The sequence below is a fragment of the Octopus bimaculoides genome, chromosome 6 (genome assembly GCF_046866305.1).
Source record: "Octopus bimaculoides isolate indiv1 chromosome 6, ASM4686630v1, whole genome shotgun sequence".
Classification (NCBI taxonomy): Eukaryota; Metazoa; Mollusca; class Cephalopoda; order Octopoda; family Octopodidae; genus Octopus; species Octopus bimaculoides.
Genome location: NC_142933.1, coordinates 49,026,161 through 49,044,338, shown reverse-complemented (window position 1 = coordinate 49,044,338; position 18,178 = coordinate 49,026,161). Strand labels below are relative to the sequence as shown.

General features: G+C 36.8%; 1 protein-coding gene across 1 annotated transcript; it reads left to right on the top strand.

Annotated features, from left to right (window-relative positions):
- Nucleotides 1–9,622: 9,622 nt before the first annotated feature.
- On the top strand, nt 9,623–10,795 carry LOC106868176 (stAR-related lipid transfer protein 5). Its single transcript, XM_014913320.3, has 2 exons — nt 9,623–9,779; nt 10,026–10,795. The coding sequence occupies exon 2, from the start codon at nt 10,035–10,037 to the stop codon at nt 10,671–10,673; it is 639 nt and encodes a 212-aa protein (XP_014768806.1). The 5' UTR covers nt 9,623–9,779; nt 10,026–10,034; the 3' UTR covers nt 10,674–10,795.
- Nucleotides 10,796–18,178: the final 7,383 nt, after the last annotated feature.

Below are 18,178 nucleotides of genomic sequence, written 5' to 3'. Positions count from 1 at the left end.
TCTCTTAAAAGAAAGATAACTGGATAACACCATTAGTACGAAAGGTTAGGAAGGTAAAGGGGTGGATGAAATACTGCAATTGAATAAATTAAAGGAAGTTAAGAGGAGTTAAAAGAAGTTAGAAGCAGTAAAGAACAAGACAAGAGAAGAAATCTCAAAACACCGCTTAAAGAAACAATTGCTTAAAGAAAATGTTTTTTAAAAGCTTAGCTTTAAAAGCTTCACAAACTTAAAAAAAAAAAAACCTCGAAAAAAATGTTTCTGAAACAATTCACAAATCCACTGATTACCTACATTATACCATAATTATGTAGCCTGAGATATACCAGTACATTATCCTCACCAGTCTCGCTGGGCCATGTATCTTTTCCTTAAAGGCTACTGTAAAGAAGATCTGAAGAAGGAACTTTGATCCGAAAGCGCCCGCGTGAACCTAACAACTAGTAACAAGGCTATCCACAGATTACCTTTACTATACCAAAACCACGTTGTCTGAGATATATCAGCACATTGCTCCTTTAATGTAAATCATAAATTGCAACATGCAGTATACATCTATTGCCTGTTAAGCATATTCTCTATGGTAGAGGTGATGTTTTTAACTATCATGAATCGTTCTCAGGATTAATCTGTTGGTTCCTATATCAGCCCCTTCTATGTATGGGTATACGCACGCACATATATCCATGTATATGTATATTTGATATGTGTGTTAATATTGATATAACATTTATTATATGACTATCAATATTGTAGACAAATATAATAAACCTCTATTTTCTCACCTCACTTTTTTTATCTGCTCTCACACACACAAACACACACACACGCACATTCACACACACACACACACACACGCACACACACACACACGCACGCACACACACACACACACACACACACACACACACACACACATATATATATATATATATATATATATATATATATATATATATATATATATATATATACGACGGGCTTCTTTCAGATTCCGTCTACCAAATCCACTCGCAAGGCTTTGGTCGGCCCGAGACTATAGTAGAAGACACTTGCTCAAGGTGTCACGCAGTGGGACTGAACCCGGAACCATATAGTTGATAAGCAAGCTACTTACCACATTGCCACTCCTGTGCCTATATATATATATATATATATATATATATATATATATATATATATATATATATATATATATATATATATATATATATATATATATATATATATATATATATATATATATATATATATATATATATATATATATATATATATATATATATATATATATATATATATATATATATATATATATATATATATATATATAAAAGAAGTAATTAAGATTCAGTTGAATTAGATACTTAAGTTGAAGCACCAAGTCAGTCTGGCATTATCCGCACAGCTCGAAGTAAGGCGAATAAAATCAAAACAAGTAACAAGATTTCAAGTAGTAATGCAGTACGACCGTTTCAAGCGATTCCGTTTAATTGAACAATGCATTCATTACATCAATTTAAATACTTGAAACCCTGTTACTTATTTTGATTTCATATATGCGGGTGTGTGTATTTTTTAATTCTTTTATTGTTTCAGTAATTTGACTGCAGCCATGCTGGAGCACCTCTTTTTAAAGCTTAGTGCTTATTCTAGTACTTTCATTTGCCGAACCGCTAAGTTATGGGGGTGTAATCACACCAACACCAGTTGGTGGAATAATGTTGGCACTCCGTCGCTTACGATGACGAGGGTTCCAGTTGATCCGATCAACGGAACAGCCTGCTCGTGAGATTAACGTGCAAGTGGCTGAGCACTCCACAGACACGTGTACCCTTAACGTAGTTCTCGGGGATATTCGGCGTGACACAGTGTGACAAGACTGGCCCTTTGAAATACAGGTACAACAGAAACAGGAAGAACGAGTGAGAGAAAGTTTTGGTGAAGGAGTACAGCAGGGTTCGCTACCATCCCCTGTCGGAGCCTCGTAGAGCTTTAGGTGTTTTCGCTCAATAAACACTCACAATGCCCGGTCTGGGAATCGAAATCGTGATCCTATGACCGCGAGTCCGCTGCCCTAACCACTGGGCCATTGCGCCTCCACTGGTGGAATAAACATAGATACAAACACACACACACATACACACATGCACACACACATACACACGCACATATACAGGTTGGGTGCGATTTTATGTTTCATGTTTTTAATTTCGCGTATGTGCATTATTTGTTTTTATTTTGTCGACAACACAGTATAGTAGGGTCAGTTGGACACCGTCTGTGAGAAAAACAGCACCAGACAATTTCTGCGACTACATTACCACTAACATCTGGCCGCCTAACTCCTCAGACTGTAACCCCCATGATTATTATGCGTGTGGTGCAGTTGAGCGAGAAACCAACAAAACTCCTTGTAACACCAACGATGAAATGAAGGCAAGGGTTATGGCAGCATTCACCAACTTAAACAAGGAGACCGGCCAGAAGAGTTGCAGAAGATTCCGAAGTCGTCTAGTGGCCATGGTTGAAGCCAACGGCGGTTTTATTGAATAAATTCACTCTTTAGTATTTCAAGATATTTTAATGTAATTTTGGTAAATATATGTGTTAAAATGAAGTGTCAGTGTTATATATATATATATATATATATATATATGCATTATACACGGCGGACTATTTTCGGTTTCCGTCTATTAAATCCATTCACAAGGTTTTGATCAGCCCGAGGTTATAGTAGAAGACACTTACCCAAGGTGCCATGCAGTGAAACTGAACCCGAGGCCGTGGGGTTGCAAAGAAAATTTCTTGCCACACAGACACCTATCCAAAATGTACGTGCATTTTAGAGATTATTCAACAGTTCATGTTGTATAACGTTACCATTACGTTTCAATTTGATGCCAATATTCGCGTAAGCGAAATTACGGACTTATTAGCATGTGTATTTTGCTAGAACTATTTACTGTAGTAAACAATGACACTATTGAAATCTTTATAAATTATTCAAATAGCATCAATAGCAAACACTTAATTTGCCCATCAATAGCAAATACATCAGTGCCCTGTCCAGGATTTAATTTCCTGACAAGTTCAATGAGATGAATCTAAGATATAAGAAATGTCTGATAGTGATTTAGAGAAAGCTTCTTTGTGAGTCATTTCATTAATAAAGACCTCCCTTAATAAACTACTGTCAGTAAACCGTCTTAGTAATTCAACTAATAACTTGAATTAGAAATTTACTATTTCTACATTGGGGATTAATTGAAGTCATTTTGAACAGAGAGCATTGCCGACGTTAAAGATGCGAAATATTCTCGACTGAGATCGCGAAGACAGCGCTACGGGCATGTTGAGTTTCTATTTACAAGAGATTACGGACTTGCTTCTACGATTGAGTAATATTTTATATGCTAGATGTATTTTGAGCACTTCTACTGTGAAAAGTCTACACCCTTCTTTTATTTCCGATGTATGCGACAGCTGTTGAGGTGGTGCTCCATTGCATTCTCTAACCAATGCCTTTAGATATTAGACACAAAATATATTCTGCTAGCGAAGATGCATTACATAATTTTCTGTTAATAAAAGTATGTCAATGCACAGATAACCTGCTCTTAAATATATTTCATGTGTATTAAAAGTATGTCTAAGCGCAGTATATTTGATTACACTCGATTAATTATTGTTGGCACTCCGTCTCTTACGACGTCGAGGGTTCCAGTTGATCCGATCAACGGAACAGCCTGTTCGTGAAATTAACGTGCAAGTGGCTGAGCACTCCACAGACACGTGTACCCTTAACGTAGTTCTCGGGGATATTCAGCGTGACACAGTGTGACAAGGCTGACCCTTTGAATTACAGGCACAACAGAAACAGGAAGTAAAAGTGAGAGAAAGTTGTGGTGGAAGAGTACAGCAGGGTTCGCCACCATCCCCTGCTGGAGCCTCGTGGAGCTTTAGGTGTTTTCGCTCAATAAACACTCACAACGCCCGGTCTGGGAATCGAAACCGCGATCCTATGACCACGAGTCTGCTGCCCTAACCACTGGGCTATTGTGCCTCCGTTACGGGCATAATGAAATGCAAAAACGTCACCAATTCTTCAATGAATCGTCATTAGATTCGGAAACCTAGTGATAATTATAGGTGTTTTTTGCTGAAACTCTTAAACAAAGAAAAACATTAACAAGTCAACATGTATTTCGAACCCATGTAAGTAATCTTGAAACATTCTACTATAAACTTGAAGCACTTCATTCAAAATTAAGACATGAAGAAGACTATATGAGTAAATAATATCATATTCCCATATGTATTGAAAAATATACGGCCATATTAAAGTATAGATTTCTTTTCCTACAAGAGTGGAGGGACGGTAAACACTTCGATCAAAATGGAATGCGCTAGGAATCGCTTCAAAATTACTACTGCAACAATTGCTCAGTTAAAGCTCAAGATATCATCAGAGATCGATTGACAAGCAGGAACGACGCGAAACAACTCAGAAAAGCCGTAGGACAGACTGGTTGAATATGATGTCTATATTCTGTAGATAAGATTTTAGAAATTTAAAATGGAAATTATACTGGCCATATCAGTTAAGTTTTGGTTGGTGCTTGATGTAAATAGCTATTTACAAATAAGCTTGATGTAAATAGCTATTTACTATAAGCTCTCTTTGTAAGCCGAACAGTAATGTGTACTTGCCTTCTGAGAAACACCATGCTAAGTCAATCATTATTCTTTTCTAAATACGAAGCGAATTTGTTTTTACATGTGTTTACAGTTTCAAAGCTAAGTTTATAAAATATAATTGTGCATTAAATCTTATCACAGAGCAACAACAACAACACTAATAACTATTATTATTACCATTATTATTATTTCAAATTTTTGCCACAAAGATGAAAGGCAAAGTCGAATTTGAACTCAGAATGTAGCGGCGGACGAAATACTGCTAGGCATTTCGTCCGGCGTGCTAACGTTTCTGCCACCTCGCCGCCTTTAATAATAATAATAATTAATTCGTTTTATTGGCCACAAGGGCTAATATCAATTAAAAACATATAAGGACAAAGACAGGACGAAGGTTACAAAAGGTTTTGTCCGAAAAGGTAGGAAAGTTCGTCTAAATAGGGAAGAAAACGGAGAAAGATATAACAAATAAATAGATAAATAAATAGCTAAATAAACAAATAGAACTCCCAAAGGGGGGGGGCGCTTCGAAAAAGGAAAAGTTACACGTGGAAAAACCCATAAAACCACGGGAGCCTGGTCAGAAAAAATAAGAAAGGGGTATAGAGCCCTTTCTCCTTTTACATTACCTTTTTTTTTTCTTTTTTTTTCCATTTTTTTTTTTCTATAGGTGTATTCTCAGAATTGGTCCGTTTATACTGGCCATTCTTCCAACAGTCACCCATCTTTCAACGAATTTGCTATGAGACAGCACTTCCCTCTCTACTCTCATCTTCCTTTTCATAATAATAATAATAATAATAATAATAATAATAATAACAACAAAAATAGTTTCTTTACTGGCCACAAGGGCCGAACACAAAACAAATAGGGACAATACAAAACTGGGAACACCTTTCAACAAATTTATTGGGTGTGTGGGGTATAGAACTTCCCTCTCTACTCTCACTTTCCTTTTCAAGTCGAACTTGAAAAAGTCGAAGAGGTAAGTATCTGTATTCAGTCCTTTCAATATCGTCCACCACAATACCTACTTCGTCATAGCCACCAGACAGAGGAAAACTACCTTTCCTTCCCGACCAAAGGAAAGAGGTAGGCGATCTTCATGATGGACTCGGCTGATAACCGAATCCGTCCTACACGTGATAACAGCTGTTCGACAAAGTTCCACAAGTCAGTAATGCACGGATACTGGACAAGTGCGTGCAGGACGGATTCGTCGCCCTGCACACACCTCGGACAGGTCTGTCTGACAGCACTTCTATGTCTGCAGAGCTTGTCTCGAACCGGCAGAGCTCCCCGGTAGCACTGCCAGGCCAGGGATTTCTAAAGTTATCCATAGGCTCCGGCCCGAAAGTCCTCCGGAAATGACCAGTTAATTGATCCCTCCCGACGCCCAGAGTTTTCCCGAGGACATCGCTGCTCTTGCCCACCACTAATCCCGTACAGAACTCCACAGTAGAACTTCCACCGACCGCGTTACCCGACCTGCAGATAGCTGTGAGCACTTGCCGACACTCCAGGTGCCAAGCACCCTTTCTTGGTTTATGTTTGATGCAGGACTGTAGCTCTGTCATTGAGACGAGCTGCGGAAAATGCTGCTTGACAAACAGCAACCACACCTGTTCACCGTTAAGAAAATGCTGGAGACGCTGCAGCTTCAGCGCGTGTCTGCGCATCATTAGCTACGGCATACCCAGTTCTCCACTGAGCGGCTGTTGACAGCAGATGGACCGTCTGACGAGTGGAACACGACCCCTCCACAGAAAGCGGGAGAGCAAGCGCTGCAGTTTGGTCAGCCATGAAGCAGGGCAATGGACGGCTGTCAGGCGGTAGTAAGTTAGGGAAGCGATGTACGCGTTCACCACCTCCACCCGACCTTTCAGGGACAGCTTCGTCTCTGCCCATTTCTGGGTGAGATTGGCTACCTTGCTCGTCACCTCCCCCCAGTTTTTGTCTACTTAGACGTCCGAACCAAACCAGACCCCGAGCAATTTAACTGGTCCTTCTGTCCAGTGCCCTACCACGCTGTCGGTTGGCATGGATCCGCCTCTCCAGATGACGAGTTGCAGGTCCACCGACTTGTCCTGGTTAATTTTTGCTCCTGTGACCGCTTTGTACTCTCTTAAAGTAAAACCGATCACCTCGATTTCCGAGCTTTCCGACACTATTACGGTGACGTCGTCCTCATAAACCGACACTAAAGTTCTGCCTCCTAGATCACGCGAGATGTCCCTCGAAATATCCAACTTCCTCAGTAATGACTCGAGAACCAACACGTACATAAAGGGAGAGAGTGTGCATTCTTTACGGACCGAGTGAGAGATGCTAAACGATTCTGAAAGATGGCCGTTTACTTTGACCACCGAACAGATGCCGTTATACATTGCAGGGATCCAGCCTCTGAAAACAGGACCGAAGCCGGCCGCTGCGAGGACAACCTCCATGTATTGATGGTCGACCCTGTCAAAAACTGTTGATTGATATAAATTGATCAAAGGGAGAGATAGTTAGGAGAGATAGAGGGAGAGATAGTTAGGAAGGTAGATGAAGCGCTTAGGAACAGTATTGCGACTGATGTGAAGGCGGCGAGATTGGCTCTTGATCAATTCTTCAATGTCAAGCACGAATGTTGCATTGTCAAAGCTAGGGCGCGTACTCTTAGACATAAGTCGATGGGCCCGGGTGGCAGAATTGTAACGTGGAAACAAATACTCACAGCAGTGGGTATTCTCCCGTTCTGCTGCCAGTCGTGATAGACATCCACCAAGAGATCACCGAACAAGTCTGGCATATGAAGATAAAGCTCGAAAGATAGACCATCCAACCCCGGAAACTTCTCTCTTGTACAGGCCTTCATGGCATCCCGTGTGTCTCCGGCTGTTATCGGCATTTCGCAGAGCTCCGCATCCTTGGCCGAAAAGTGCAGTATGCCACCGAGGTAGGAGGTGAAATCCACTTCCGTCCCCGACACACCGCGCACCCCGAACAGTTCGGTGAAGTGCTGCTGAAATTCTGTACACATCTACTTGGGCTCGTGTAGCATACGTCCGTCACAGCGCAACAAAGACCGAATTGTGGCTTTGTTTCCACGTTACAATTCTGCCACCCGGGCCCATCGACTTATGTCTAAGAGTACGCGCCCTAGCTTTGACAATGCAACATTCGTGCTTGACATTGAAGAATTGATCAAGAGCCAATCTCGCCGCCTTCACATCAGTCGCAATACTGCTCCTAAGCGCTTCATCTACCTTCCTAACTATCTCTCCCTCTATCCTAGATTCCTCTAAGGCTAGTTTCTTACAAAATCCTACTGCCTCTACTCTAATAGCCCTTTTCAGGGATATCCACCAACGGTTGACGATTGCGCCTGCCGACTTCTGATGGACTAGCTTGCTAACCCGGTACCTGAAAGCTTGACGAGCTGGGAAAGACGCGTTCGGCTTCCAATACCCGGGGCCCTGCCTATGGATCCTATCCACAAATTTGTGGTCTGTGTAGCCGGCTACTTTGAACTGTGGACAAGATACCTGCCCAAGGTGCCACGCAGTGGGACTGAACCCGGAACCATGTGATTGGGAAGCAAGATTCTTACCACACAGCTACGCCTGTGCCCATACATGACTTGAATCAAAAAGAAATATTTCGACTGATCACTATAACCCATCTTTAAGCTAGTGAGCAGGCAGAATCGTTAGCATGTCGAGGAAAATGCTTAGGAGCATTTCGTTCATCTTTACGCTCTGAGTTCAAATTCCGCCGAAGTCGACTTTGTCTTTCATCCTTTCAGGGTCGACAAATAAACACCAGTTGCGGCACGGGTGTCGATTTAATCGACTTGGTCCCTCTCATGAAATTGCTGACCTTGTGCCAAAATTTGAAACCAATATAACTCATCTTCAACTAAGAATCGTCAGTGGTTGTATCTTCTTTCCGATTCTATCTGTTAATACTAGAATACAATATTTGGAAAAACAAGAAAAAACTCTCCACCAAAAAATTCTTGATGTGTCCTCTCAAAAATTTCCTACCAAAAATATTAGGGTTTTTTTTGTTTTTTTTTTTTGCTTTGCGGGTGGTTGCTAAAATTACAACTAAATTTAGATTAGGTGGAGGCATGGTTGTGTGGCTAAGAAGTTCACTTTGCAACCACTTGGTTTCAGGTTCTGTCTCATTGCGTGGAATGTTGGGTAAATGTCCTCTGCTATAGCCCAGATCGACCAATGCCTCATGAATGAATTTTTTAGGCAGAAATTGCGGAAGCCTGTCGCGTATGTGTATATACATGTGTGTGTGTACATGTGTTTGTGTTCTCCATTACCACCACCACAAACAACAACCATCGTTTGACAACCAGTGATGATTTGTTTAGATCCTGTAACTTAGCGGTTTAGCAACAAAAACCGCTAGAATAAGTACCAGACTTTTAAAAAATAAGCACTGGGATGGAATTGTTCGACTAAACTCTTCAAGGAGGTATTCCTACATTGCTGCAGTCCAGTGACCGAAATAAATGAAAGATAAAAGAATAAAATTAGCATACGGTTTTTTCTTTTTTCTCCGACAGATCGAGAAATATCCTTATCCGAAATTTGTTTTCCATTCAATTTGAAGGATCTCTAGTGACTATTGTCACATATTTCGTTTATAAAAATTAGAAAACACAGTAACTTAAACAGAATTGAAAACTTAATTATTCTATCCTGAAAGAATTTCCCTTTGCGTACACCTTTAATCAGTTTAATTAAATATAAATTTTAGTTTGAAAGTCTTTACTATCAATGTGGTACTCACCATAGCAATGCTTTAAAAAATTAACTGTATATCTCGTGAAAAATTATTGGTGAGACCATCAACGAAAACATTCGTTATTAATTGACTGTCAGAATGGTTTGATCCAAAAATAATAATGCTTAGAATGTTCTTTGTTGTGACATATTAGACAACCTCGTTTTAAAAATCAAATTCAAACAAATACACACACTCATTTGTTTGTGTGTACACATATATAAAGCATAAATGCCGTTTAACGGATCATTTGCAAAGTTTGAACGTGAACGAGTATAGGTTTTGTTGAGGTAAGTTTCGCAAGTGGGCTTTTATTTTTCTGTATATGAGTAGAAAGAGTTTTTATTCTAAAATAATTCTCTGTATGCTGTAATTTTTTTCTCTGACCGGTTATGATTTAAACTTATTACAATAACACTTTTTTTATTGCTTTATTGCAATAAAATCCGTTTTTAATGAATACTATATTCTTCTCAGAAACAAAGAAGCTATAATGATAATTTTCATGAAATAATATAACGGTATATTATTTTCAGCTCTTCACCATGTCAAAGGAAGATTACGAAAACCTCGCCAAGAAATTACTTTCTACAGTAGAAGATTATATGGAAGATGGAAATGGATGGAAAGTTATTGTGGATAAGCCAAATGTTATTGTATCTTCTCGTAAATCAACAGAATTTAATGGTAATTTATACAAAGCTGAGGGAATAATTGAAGCATCCCCTGATACTGTATTTCAATATTTAGACCCGTCACCTGATTCTCTCCGCCTTCAATGGGATAAAAGAATGGCTGGTATCGAGTGTCTTGAAGTATTGAGTCCTAATTTGAAAATAGCACGAATGTACACTGGGGCTGAAGTAATAAATATCATATCCCCAAGAGATTTCGTGGATCTTATATTCAATGTGGAAAACGATAAATTCATAGCTACCTGTGCAGTGAGTATTGAGTATTCCAAATGTCCACCGATAGCAGACTTTGTTCGGGGTTTCGATCACCCATGTGCTTTGGTGTGCATTAAAGTTCCTGGAGATGCAAACAAAACTAATTTGCTAAGCTTATTACAACCAGACCTTCGAGGTAGGTTACCAACCGAAATTGTTGATTCGGCAATGCCTAATTCCCTTGTAGGGTTTTACGATGGTCTTGGAAATACAATACCCAAAAAGGCTCCTTAAGTTTTACCAACTTTATTGATAAATGATATATGAATGATGTTTGTCCTAATAACTTTCCTAAACCAAAAGTTTGTATTCAATGAAGACCTGTCGAAATCCTATTAAATTTGAAGTTCAGTAACCGCATGTTGTTTTGCCTTGTTCACTTTCTAAGTATATATTGTATTCTTAATTGTATGTTTATGCTCATTGCACTTTCATAATTCTAATACATTACCGTGCAACATTCTGTAGTTTTTTATCTTAGTCTACGTATTTCGTTTTTTTTATAGATTTTATCAGCATAAAACTGTTTGGTCCGGTTATGTTAAGATAATCTAGAGTGCTAGTTTAAATTGACTCATTTGAATTACTCCAAATCGAAAATTATTTTCACCGTAAGTATATGATGCGGAGATATTTTATTTAGCTTTTGTACATGGAAGATTTGGCTTGTAAATAACCTAAAAAGGGAACATTACTAGATTCCAGCTAAATAGCTTTTTTTTTTAGTTTTAAATAGGGAATTTAAATTACCAATATTGTTGATGGGACTCTCCTGGAAATAAAAAAATCAGTTCAAAATATTTCATTTCTTTAAAACTATTCTAAAGTGAAAACTTTTTTTAAAAGTGAAGTTTAATCTTTGAGCGAGTTATAAACAAAGGTGAGATTGATACTGTTATATTCCTCTTGAATAACTGAAAGCTGACGAACGTAGAAAAGGAATTTCAGAGATATGCGCTTTTGAGGAGCCTGCGTGTTGTAGAGATATCGCTAACTCTTCCTATTAAAATTTTTTAATCATTGCAATTGTAGAAATAATTACTCCTCATTTTACTTCGTTTTAAACTTATTTAAATGTTTCGCTAAGCTGTGTCTGCGCAACGTATTTTAGTCTGAAAACGAAAGAAAATAGAATTTATCATAATTAATTCAAAGACCACTATAACTACTTCGGGTTGCTGACAATGAGGTTGTAGGCATTTACCTTTTAAACATAGGTCTGCTTGCAGAGAAAGTGATCTGGAAAAGTTAACGGTTAAAATTGAAAATTTTTGCGTGGCGTGAGGTGATACAATAGGACTAGAGGGTACATTGGGAGACAGTACAGCTGGTTATAAAACGAGACGAGACGAAGTGTATTGAGACTATTTGCCAAATAAGCAAATTGTTTTGGATATGAACTTAAATGAAAATATTTTCATTTATAGTAGTTGCCCCGTCCTAGATGTGAACAGTACAATGTCTTAGTTAGAATCTCAGGCTAAAGTAACGTTAAATAATACAAATCTATGGAATAATTTAGGAAATTCTGTAAAGTTAGATAAAAAAAATTTATAACGTTTGTTGAAAGATAGGTTTTGATGTTCCTATACGACTTAAAGGTCATTATTCATGGAACTATTTCAGTCTTGAACCGAGCGACGGATGGCTTCCAAAGCCTCTACCAGACGTCTTAGCTGTACGAGGATTGCAAAGAATGTCAACTTAGATTGCGGAGGTATAACCAAACGATGGTCAATTACAGGACAGATAGAATGCAAGGCGTTGTGTGACGGTATGGGCTAATGATACTTTCGGTCTACGAAATGACTAGATTGAATCTAATGGGCAGACAACGTGAAAACATTTTCGTGCCAGAACAGATCGAAAGCTTTGTCAAATCACAAATAATTTACATTGTTTACATTTGACGGATATTTGTCCTCCTCTTGTTTGTTGTCAACACAACATTTCGGCTGATATACCCTCCAGCCTTCTTGGGGAAATTTCGAACCTGGGTTCTCATTCCTAAGGTATTTTTCGACGTTATTGTTCAGGTCACTGCTTGGAATCGAACTCGGAATCTTGGTTAGTAGCCCGCGCTCTTAACCGCTACGCCATATATCGAAAAATACCCTAGGAATGAGAACCCAGGTTCGAAATTTCCCCAAGACACCTGAAGAATGCTGGAGGGTATATCAGCCGAAACGTTTTGTTAACAACAAACAAGATGAGGACAAATGTCCATCGAATGTAAATAATGTACATAATTCCTCATCTCTTAAATATAGAACTGTATCACAAATAATTTGACATAAAAAAATAAAACTAGGTGAGTGTGTACAAATTGAAGATAAGTGGGCAGCAAACACAAATGCCTTCTACAATAGGAGTGACTTTCAAAAATGCGTTCTTTGTCGCTTAGTAACTTGGTAGGTAAGAATTTATTGTAATTGCTTGTTGGTTTCTTAGGAAATCTAAGATGTTACAAAGAAAATCTGTTACATTTGTGAACAATTATCAAAAGAATCGCTCATTAAGTATGTCACCAGCATATGTAATGCATTTTAAGAATATCGTGAAATATGTAAAATATTTGAAATACGATTTGCTTGAGTTTGAAATGTTTCTCTGTTAGTATGTTATGAACTTGAAATACTTAAAAACTTCAGTTTCATTGGAAAAACACTGGCTATGCACTTGATAAGTATATTTGCATATTTTGTACTTCATAGGAACGAGTCGATCAAAATATTGTCACCAGTTGCCGTCTATTTGTAGGAAGAGATTTGAATAAATCTAATGCTAAAACCGACACTGCTAAAGCACCAAAAATTAGAAGCAATTTATCATGGCTGTGTAAAATTGGGAAAGTAGTATCTAATCCGCTTTTAATTTTGAACTTTATAGTGATAAATGAAACGTCGGTAGATTTAATTAAAGTAACATATTTATCAATGTTAAAATGAATTCTACAATATTAATTATTCGCGTGAAGTAATTGACGTTATAAATTTATCGTTAGTGGTGACGGATAGATTTTTGTGATTTAGATTAGCACTAAGCGGGAATTAAGATGACGTCAGCTTGTTTTACTACGTTACGCTTCCGTCTTTTATTCGTTCTATAGCAGTTAGAACGCAACGCAATTGTAATGAGCAATATGAGATTGAAATGTGTGATAGTTGAGAAGCACGACTGGTTTAACCATAATAAAAATTTTCTAAGGGATTATATAATGATAACATTTTATATATATGAAATGCACAAATCTTATTTTATTACACCCTACAGAGGGGAGACAAGTTCTGAGAGCCTCAAGAAATTAATCAGAAAATATCCTTCAATGGTGGCTTCGTTGAAGCTTCTTGAAAGAATATTGTCTTTTACTAGTTGAACACGTTGAAACTCCAGGTTTTATACATTTTCTATTTGAATAAATTTGTAAATGAAAACCTTTTCAGTGTTGATTTCGAGTGTTTTCGATTTTGCTCTTAAACACCAGAGCAAACATTAACACGCAAAATATTTTCGTGGTATGAGAAAACGGTGATTCTTTTTGTTTTCTTTTCTTCTAATATTCATTTCCAAATTAGATGTGAAATTTATAGAATGAATTTTTATAGCTCATCACACATTTGTCTTAAATCTAAAACTTATCTGGTCTAACCCTTAAACAGCGGGAAAGGGTTGCATAACTGTGCCAAATGGGCGATAAACAATAACCCCCTTCTCTTAAAGGTAATTTATATATTTTCACTTTAAAAGAGTACAAAAACTATATTTGTCTCGTACAATAAAAATTTATGATCTCGTCGAAAATTTCTGGAAAATATTCATTTTCCTTTGTTAGCAGTATCCAAGTAAATTCGAAACCTCAACTGATGCCTCTTGTTTAATAGTTAAAGCACAGGAATTTAACAATTCTAAGTGATCACTGATATAAATTAGTATTTATCTCGGTATATATTGTATTTCATATTCTGAAGAACATTTCTAGAGATTTCTTTAATGGTTGTTTGGAAACAATAGTAAATTTGCATACTATCACCCAAAACGAGCAAGTGTTTCCAAGGCAAGTGACAGCATTTAAACATCCATTACCGCACATTTTTCAAAACTTTCAGAATTTGTAGTCTAAGTATTTAATAATTACTGTAACAAATATATTTACTTCATATGTGGCAAAATTAAAAACTAATAGCACAGAAAATATGGGCTGCAAAACGTTTTAAAGATCATAATCTTTTCATTTTCCATCCGAGTTTTAATATTAATGTAAACGTTACACTGTACTTTAGAGTATTCAAATGTTTGATTTACTAGAGGATTATAGGATTTTTTTTTTAATCCTATAGGGAAAATTTCAACTTCAATATCAGATCAACAATATCAGTCCAACACTAGCTAAATGTTGCATAGGGTATTGTGAATAAAAGTGAAATTCTGTTCTGTTATATTCCAAAAATATTGCCAACCAGTATTTTGAGTTCCAATATAATTGGCACCGAGATTAGTGAAGAAATATACTTTACTTGCAGAAATTATAAGTTAGCAAATACTGGCAGAAATTATTGGCATGAACAAAATTCCCTGGAGGAATGATTCGTATCTTTAAGGTTGAAAATATACAGAACTAAAGTTGAATAGGTAGTATATTTAATTGGAAAAATAGTTTAATTCTTGTAACAACTATTTGTAATGGTTCAAGCATTCTGATTCAATGTTACAAATACTTTCAGTGGCTAATCAGAGGGATTTTTCTCTTGGACGCTGTAACTGACAGGTTACTCTCTAATCGGATTTAGCCCTAATGCTTGTGACATTGGACTCCGTTAACAGTCAGGTCGTAGTATTAAGCCGGACGAGGAATTAAACATACCCACCGTGAATCAGAACGACACCGCTGCAATTTCCATTTACCAAATTTTGCTCGCCAGTGAAACCAGAAGCAATAGATCATTGCTCAAGGCTCTACGCAATGTAATCGAACACGAAACCACCTAGTCTCTAAACAAATTTCTTGACCCAAATATTAAGCAAGAATTGATTTAACACAGCGAGCTACTTTTTCAAAACGATCGATTAAAAAAAAAACTATTATTTACAAGATTTTACAGTTCGGTAGATGTTAAATATCGCTTATGCTTAATGTATACAATGATTAATCATTGCATTAGGTTTTCGTGTTAAACTGTTCCATTTGTAATCTTCCGATACACTAATACTTTTTTAATATTGAAAAAGTTTGATATTCTAACGTACCTGTGGTGGAAACCTGGTCAGGAGAAAAGATCTGTTGCCAGGAAGTTGATTATAGTAGGAATATAACAGTAGCGAGCACTGTAAAACAAATTTCGTGAAGCCTAGTCGAAACCATATCACTTTACATTACCTTCTTAAAAAGTTTGTCCACCCTTCCCCTAAAATATGGACTTTCTATCCAATCGAATTATTGTAGGTACATGAGTGTTGTACTAACTTCAAGTTACATCTGTAATTATAAGATATTTTTAATATTGTTTACAGCAAAATTTAGGTGATAATCAGATTAGGGAAAATAGAACTCCCAGAAGATCAATAGAAAACCGTTTTTGTATGTTACATCCTTTCCAATGGTTTACTTAATTCATCAGCACCGTGATAGTTTTACTACATCAACATGTTACTGTGTTGGTGTAATATAAGTTGTATCTACTTGAAATATTGTTTCTGGAAGTGGTAATGGGTGACGATAAAAATGTAATGTGATAATCACTATCATCTAAACTAACTCGCAAAGGCTTGCAGATTTACACAAGAACTCACGACCAAACAGAGCCTTTACGCAATTGCTCGATCTAGAAATAGCAGCCTAATCTTAAATTAATCCTATCGTCTTAAAATGGATGATTTTAACTAAAAAGAAATTGCATTGTTATAAGCGGGAGCACGTTTGATTATTGGCTCCTGGATCTTGGTTGACTAGTGATTAAGCAACCATTCACTCTCACTGTATACTGATATAGGTTTCATATGCAGTGTCTATACATTATCCAGTTTCATTTCATAACAAAATTGTACTTTTTTTTAATTGACTTAAGCTGACTTTTGAAGGGTATATTTTCATTTATGTAGCAATTAAAAACGAAATAACTTTTCAGTCATAAGTAAAATTGCTTTGAATATTTTATGTACATGATGCAGCACACCACCCAAGACATTTAACGCTAGTTTCTAAAACTTAACTACTCAGCTAAAGATACAGCATGACCCACTACAATATAATGCAGTACATCTTTCCGAGGAATATTTTCTCTCGCCAATATAATTTCAGGCCCCAGTTTAGAGATGGATTTTCGTCATGATTATCACCTAAACCTGTTTTTTTTTCTTTCGTTTGTTAATGCAAACACCTATGATCGTGTGTTCTTTTATATGACAAAACTACTTCTTATAGTTATTTGGCGGCATTTCATTGAGTAGCTAAATTAATCTCCCCTTGTTAAGACAATCTTCAGTTCTTATAGAATGGTGTATAACTGATTTAAAATAGCACAGTGATTCATAACGAATTGATCTTGGAGCAATAAGAAATAAATCCTACCACAGTAGCATCAGAACTCATAACTTGGAAGGCCGACAGTAAAAATTGTACAGCATTTTGTCTAGTGCTATTATCTGTATGAATTTCTAAATAATACTAAGGTACAAACTCAAGTATTCATGGATTGTCAACGAAAGAATTAGCTATATCAAAGCGTGCTTCAATGAAATAGTTTATATCTAGCTGCAAATGTGATGGTTTATTGAAAAATGAATCAAGTTAATTTTTGTCTGAATTTAAATATCAAATTATTATTAATGTGCGAAAGTATTGCAAGTATATGGATTTATTTTCTAAAACACGCATATTTTTCAGTATGAAATTTATACTAAAATGTGTTTCTTGTTCAAAAGTGCTACATATTTGAATGTTCAACAGTAAATCTATAGTTGTTTTAAGTTATTTTAACCTTTTAAAGTGGAAAACAGCTGCATGACAGAAATTAAAGGAACTTGTATTTCTTACAAATATTAAAATTGCCTTATTTGAAATGAATATAGGTTTCAAATTTTTATGCAAGGCCAGCAATTTGAGGGCAAAAGTAAGTCAATTACATCGACCCCAGTGCTCGAAAGGTAAAGTTGACCTCAGTGGAATTTGAACTCAGAACCTAACGACGAACGAAATTCTAAGCATTTTGCTCGACAGGCTAATGATTCTACCAGCTCGTTGCCCTTTTTAAAATGGGTATTAATATATGATAATCTTCCTCTGAGGATTTATTGTTTCATTACAACGCAAATACGCTCATGTATATTTAAATTTCACAGCACCAGACGTCTCAACATTTCATATATCTGTTTTTTTACGATGCTATCGCTCTAAACAAATCCGGAAAAAAACTTTTAGCTCACTATGCAATTGCAGTTATGCCATGAAACTAAATCAGCAACAGTCACCTTTGTATGCTTCCGGCTCATTAGGGTAATCAGGTGTCGTTGTTCCATCAGTAAAAACAAAACTAGAAATATCTCAGATTAAATCATTAACTGTCGTAACTCCAAAGACGATGCGATTTCATTGAAACTGTAGAGATAAATATTCAGGCTCGTAGTAGTTTCTTTCTACACCTTATGAATCGTTACACTTGGCGTTGCATAGCATTTCTTTCAGGTGAGTAACAGAAACAATAGTAGTATGTTGTGGTTGATTGGTTATACAAAATACACTTCAA

Bases quoted from the DNA above. Each gene is read 5' to 3' on its own strand.
- LOC106868176 (XM_014913320.3), top strand. From the start codon at position 10,035: ATGTCAAAGGAAGATTACGAAAACCTCGCCAAGAAATTACTTTCTACA.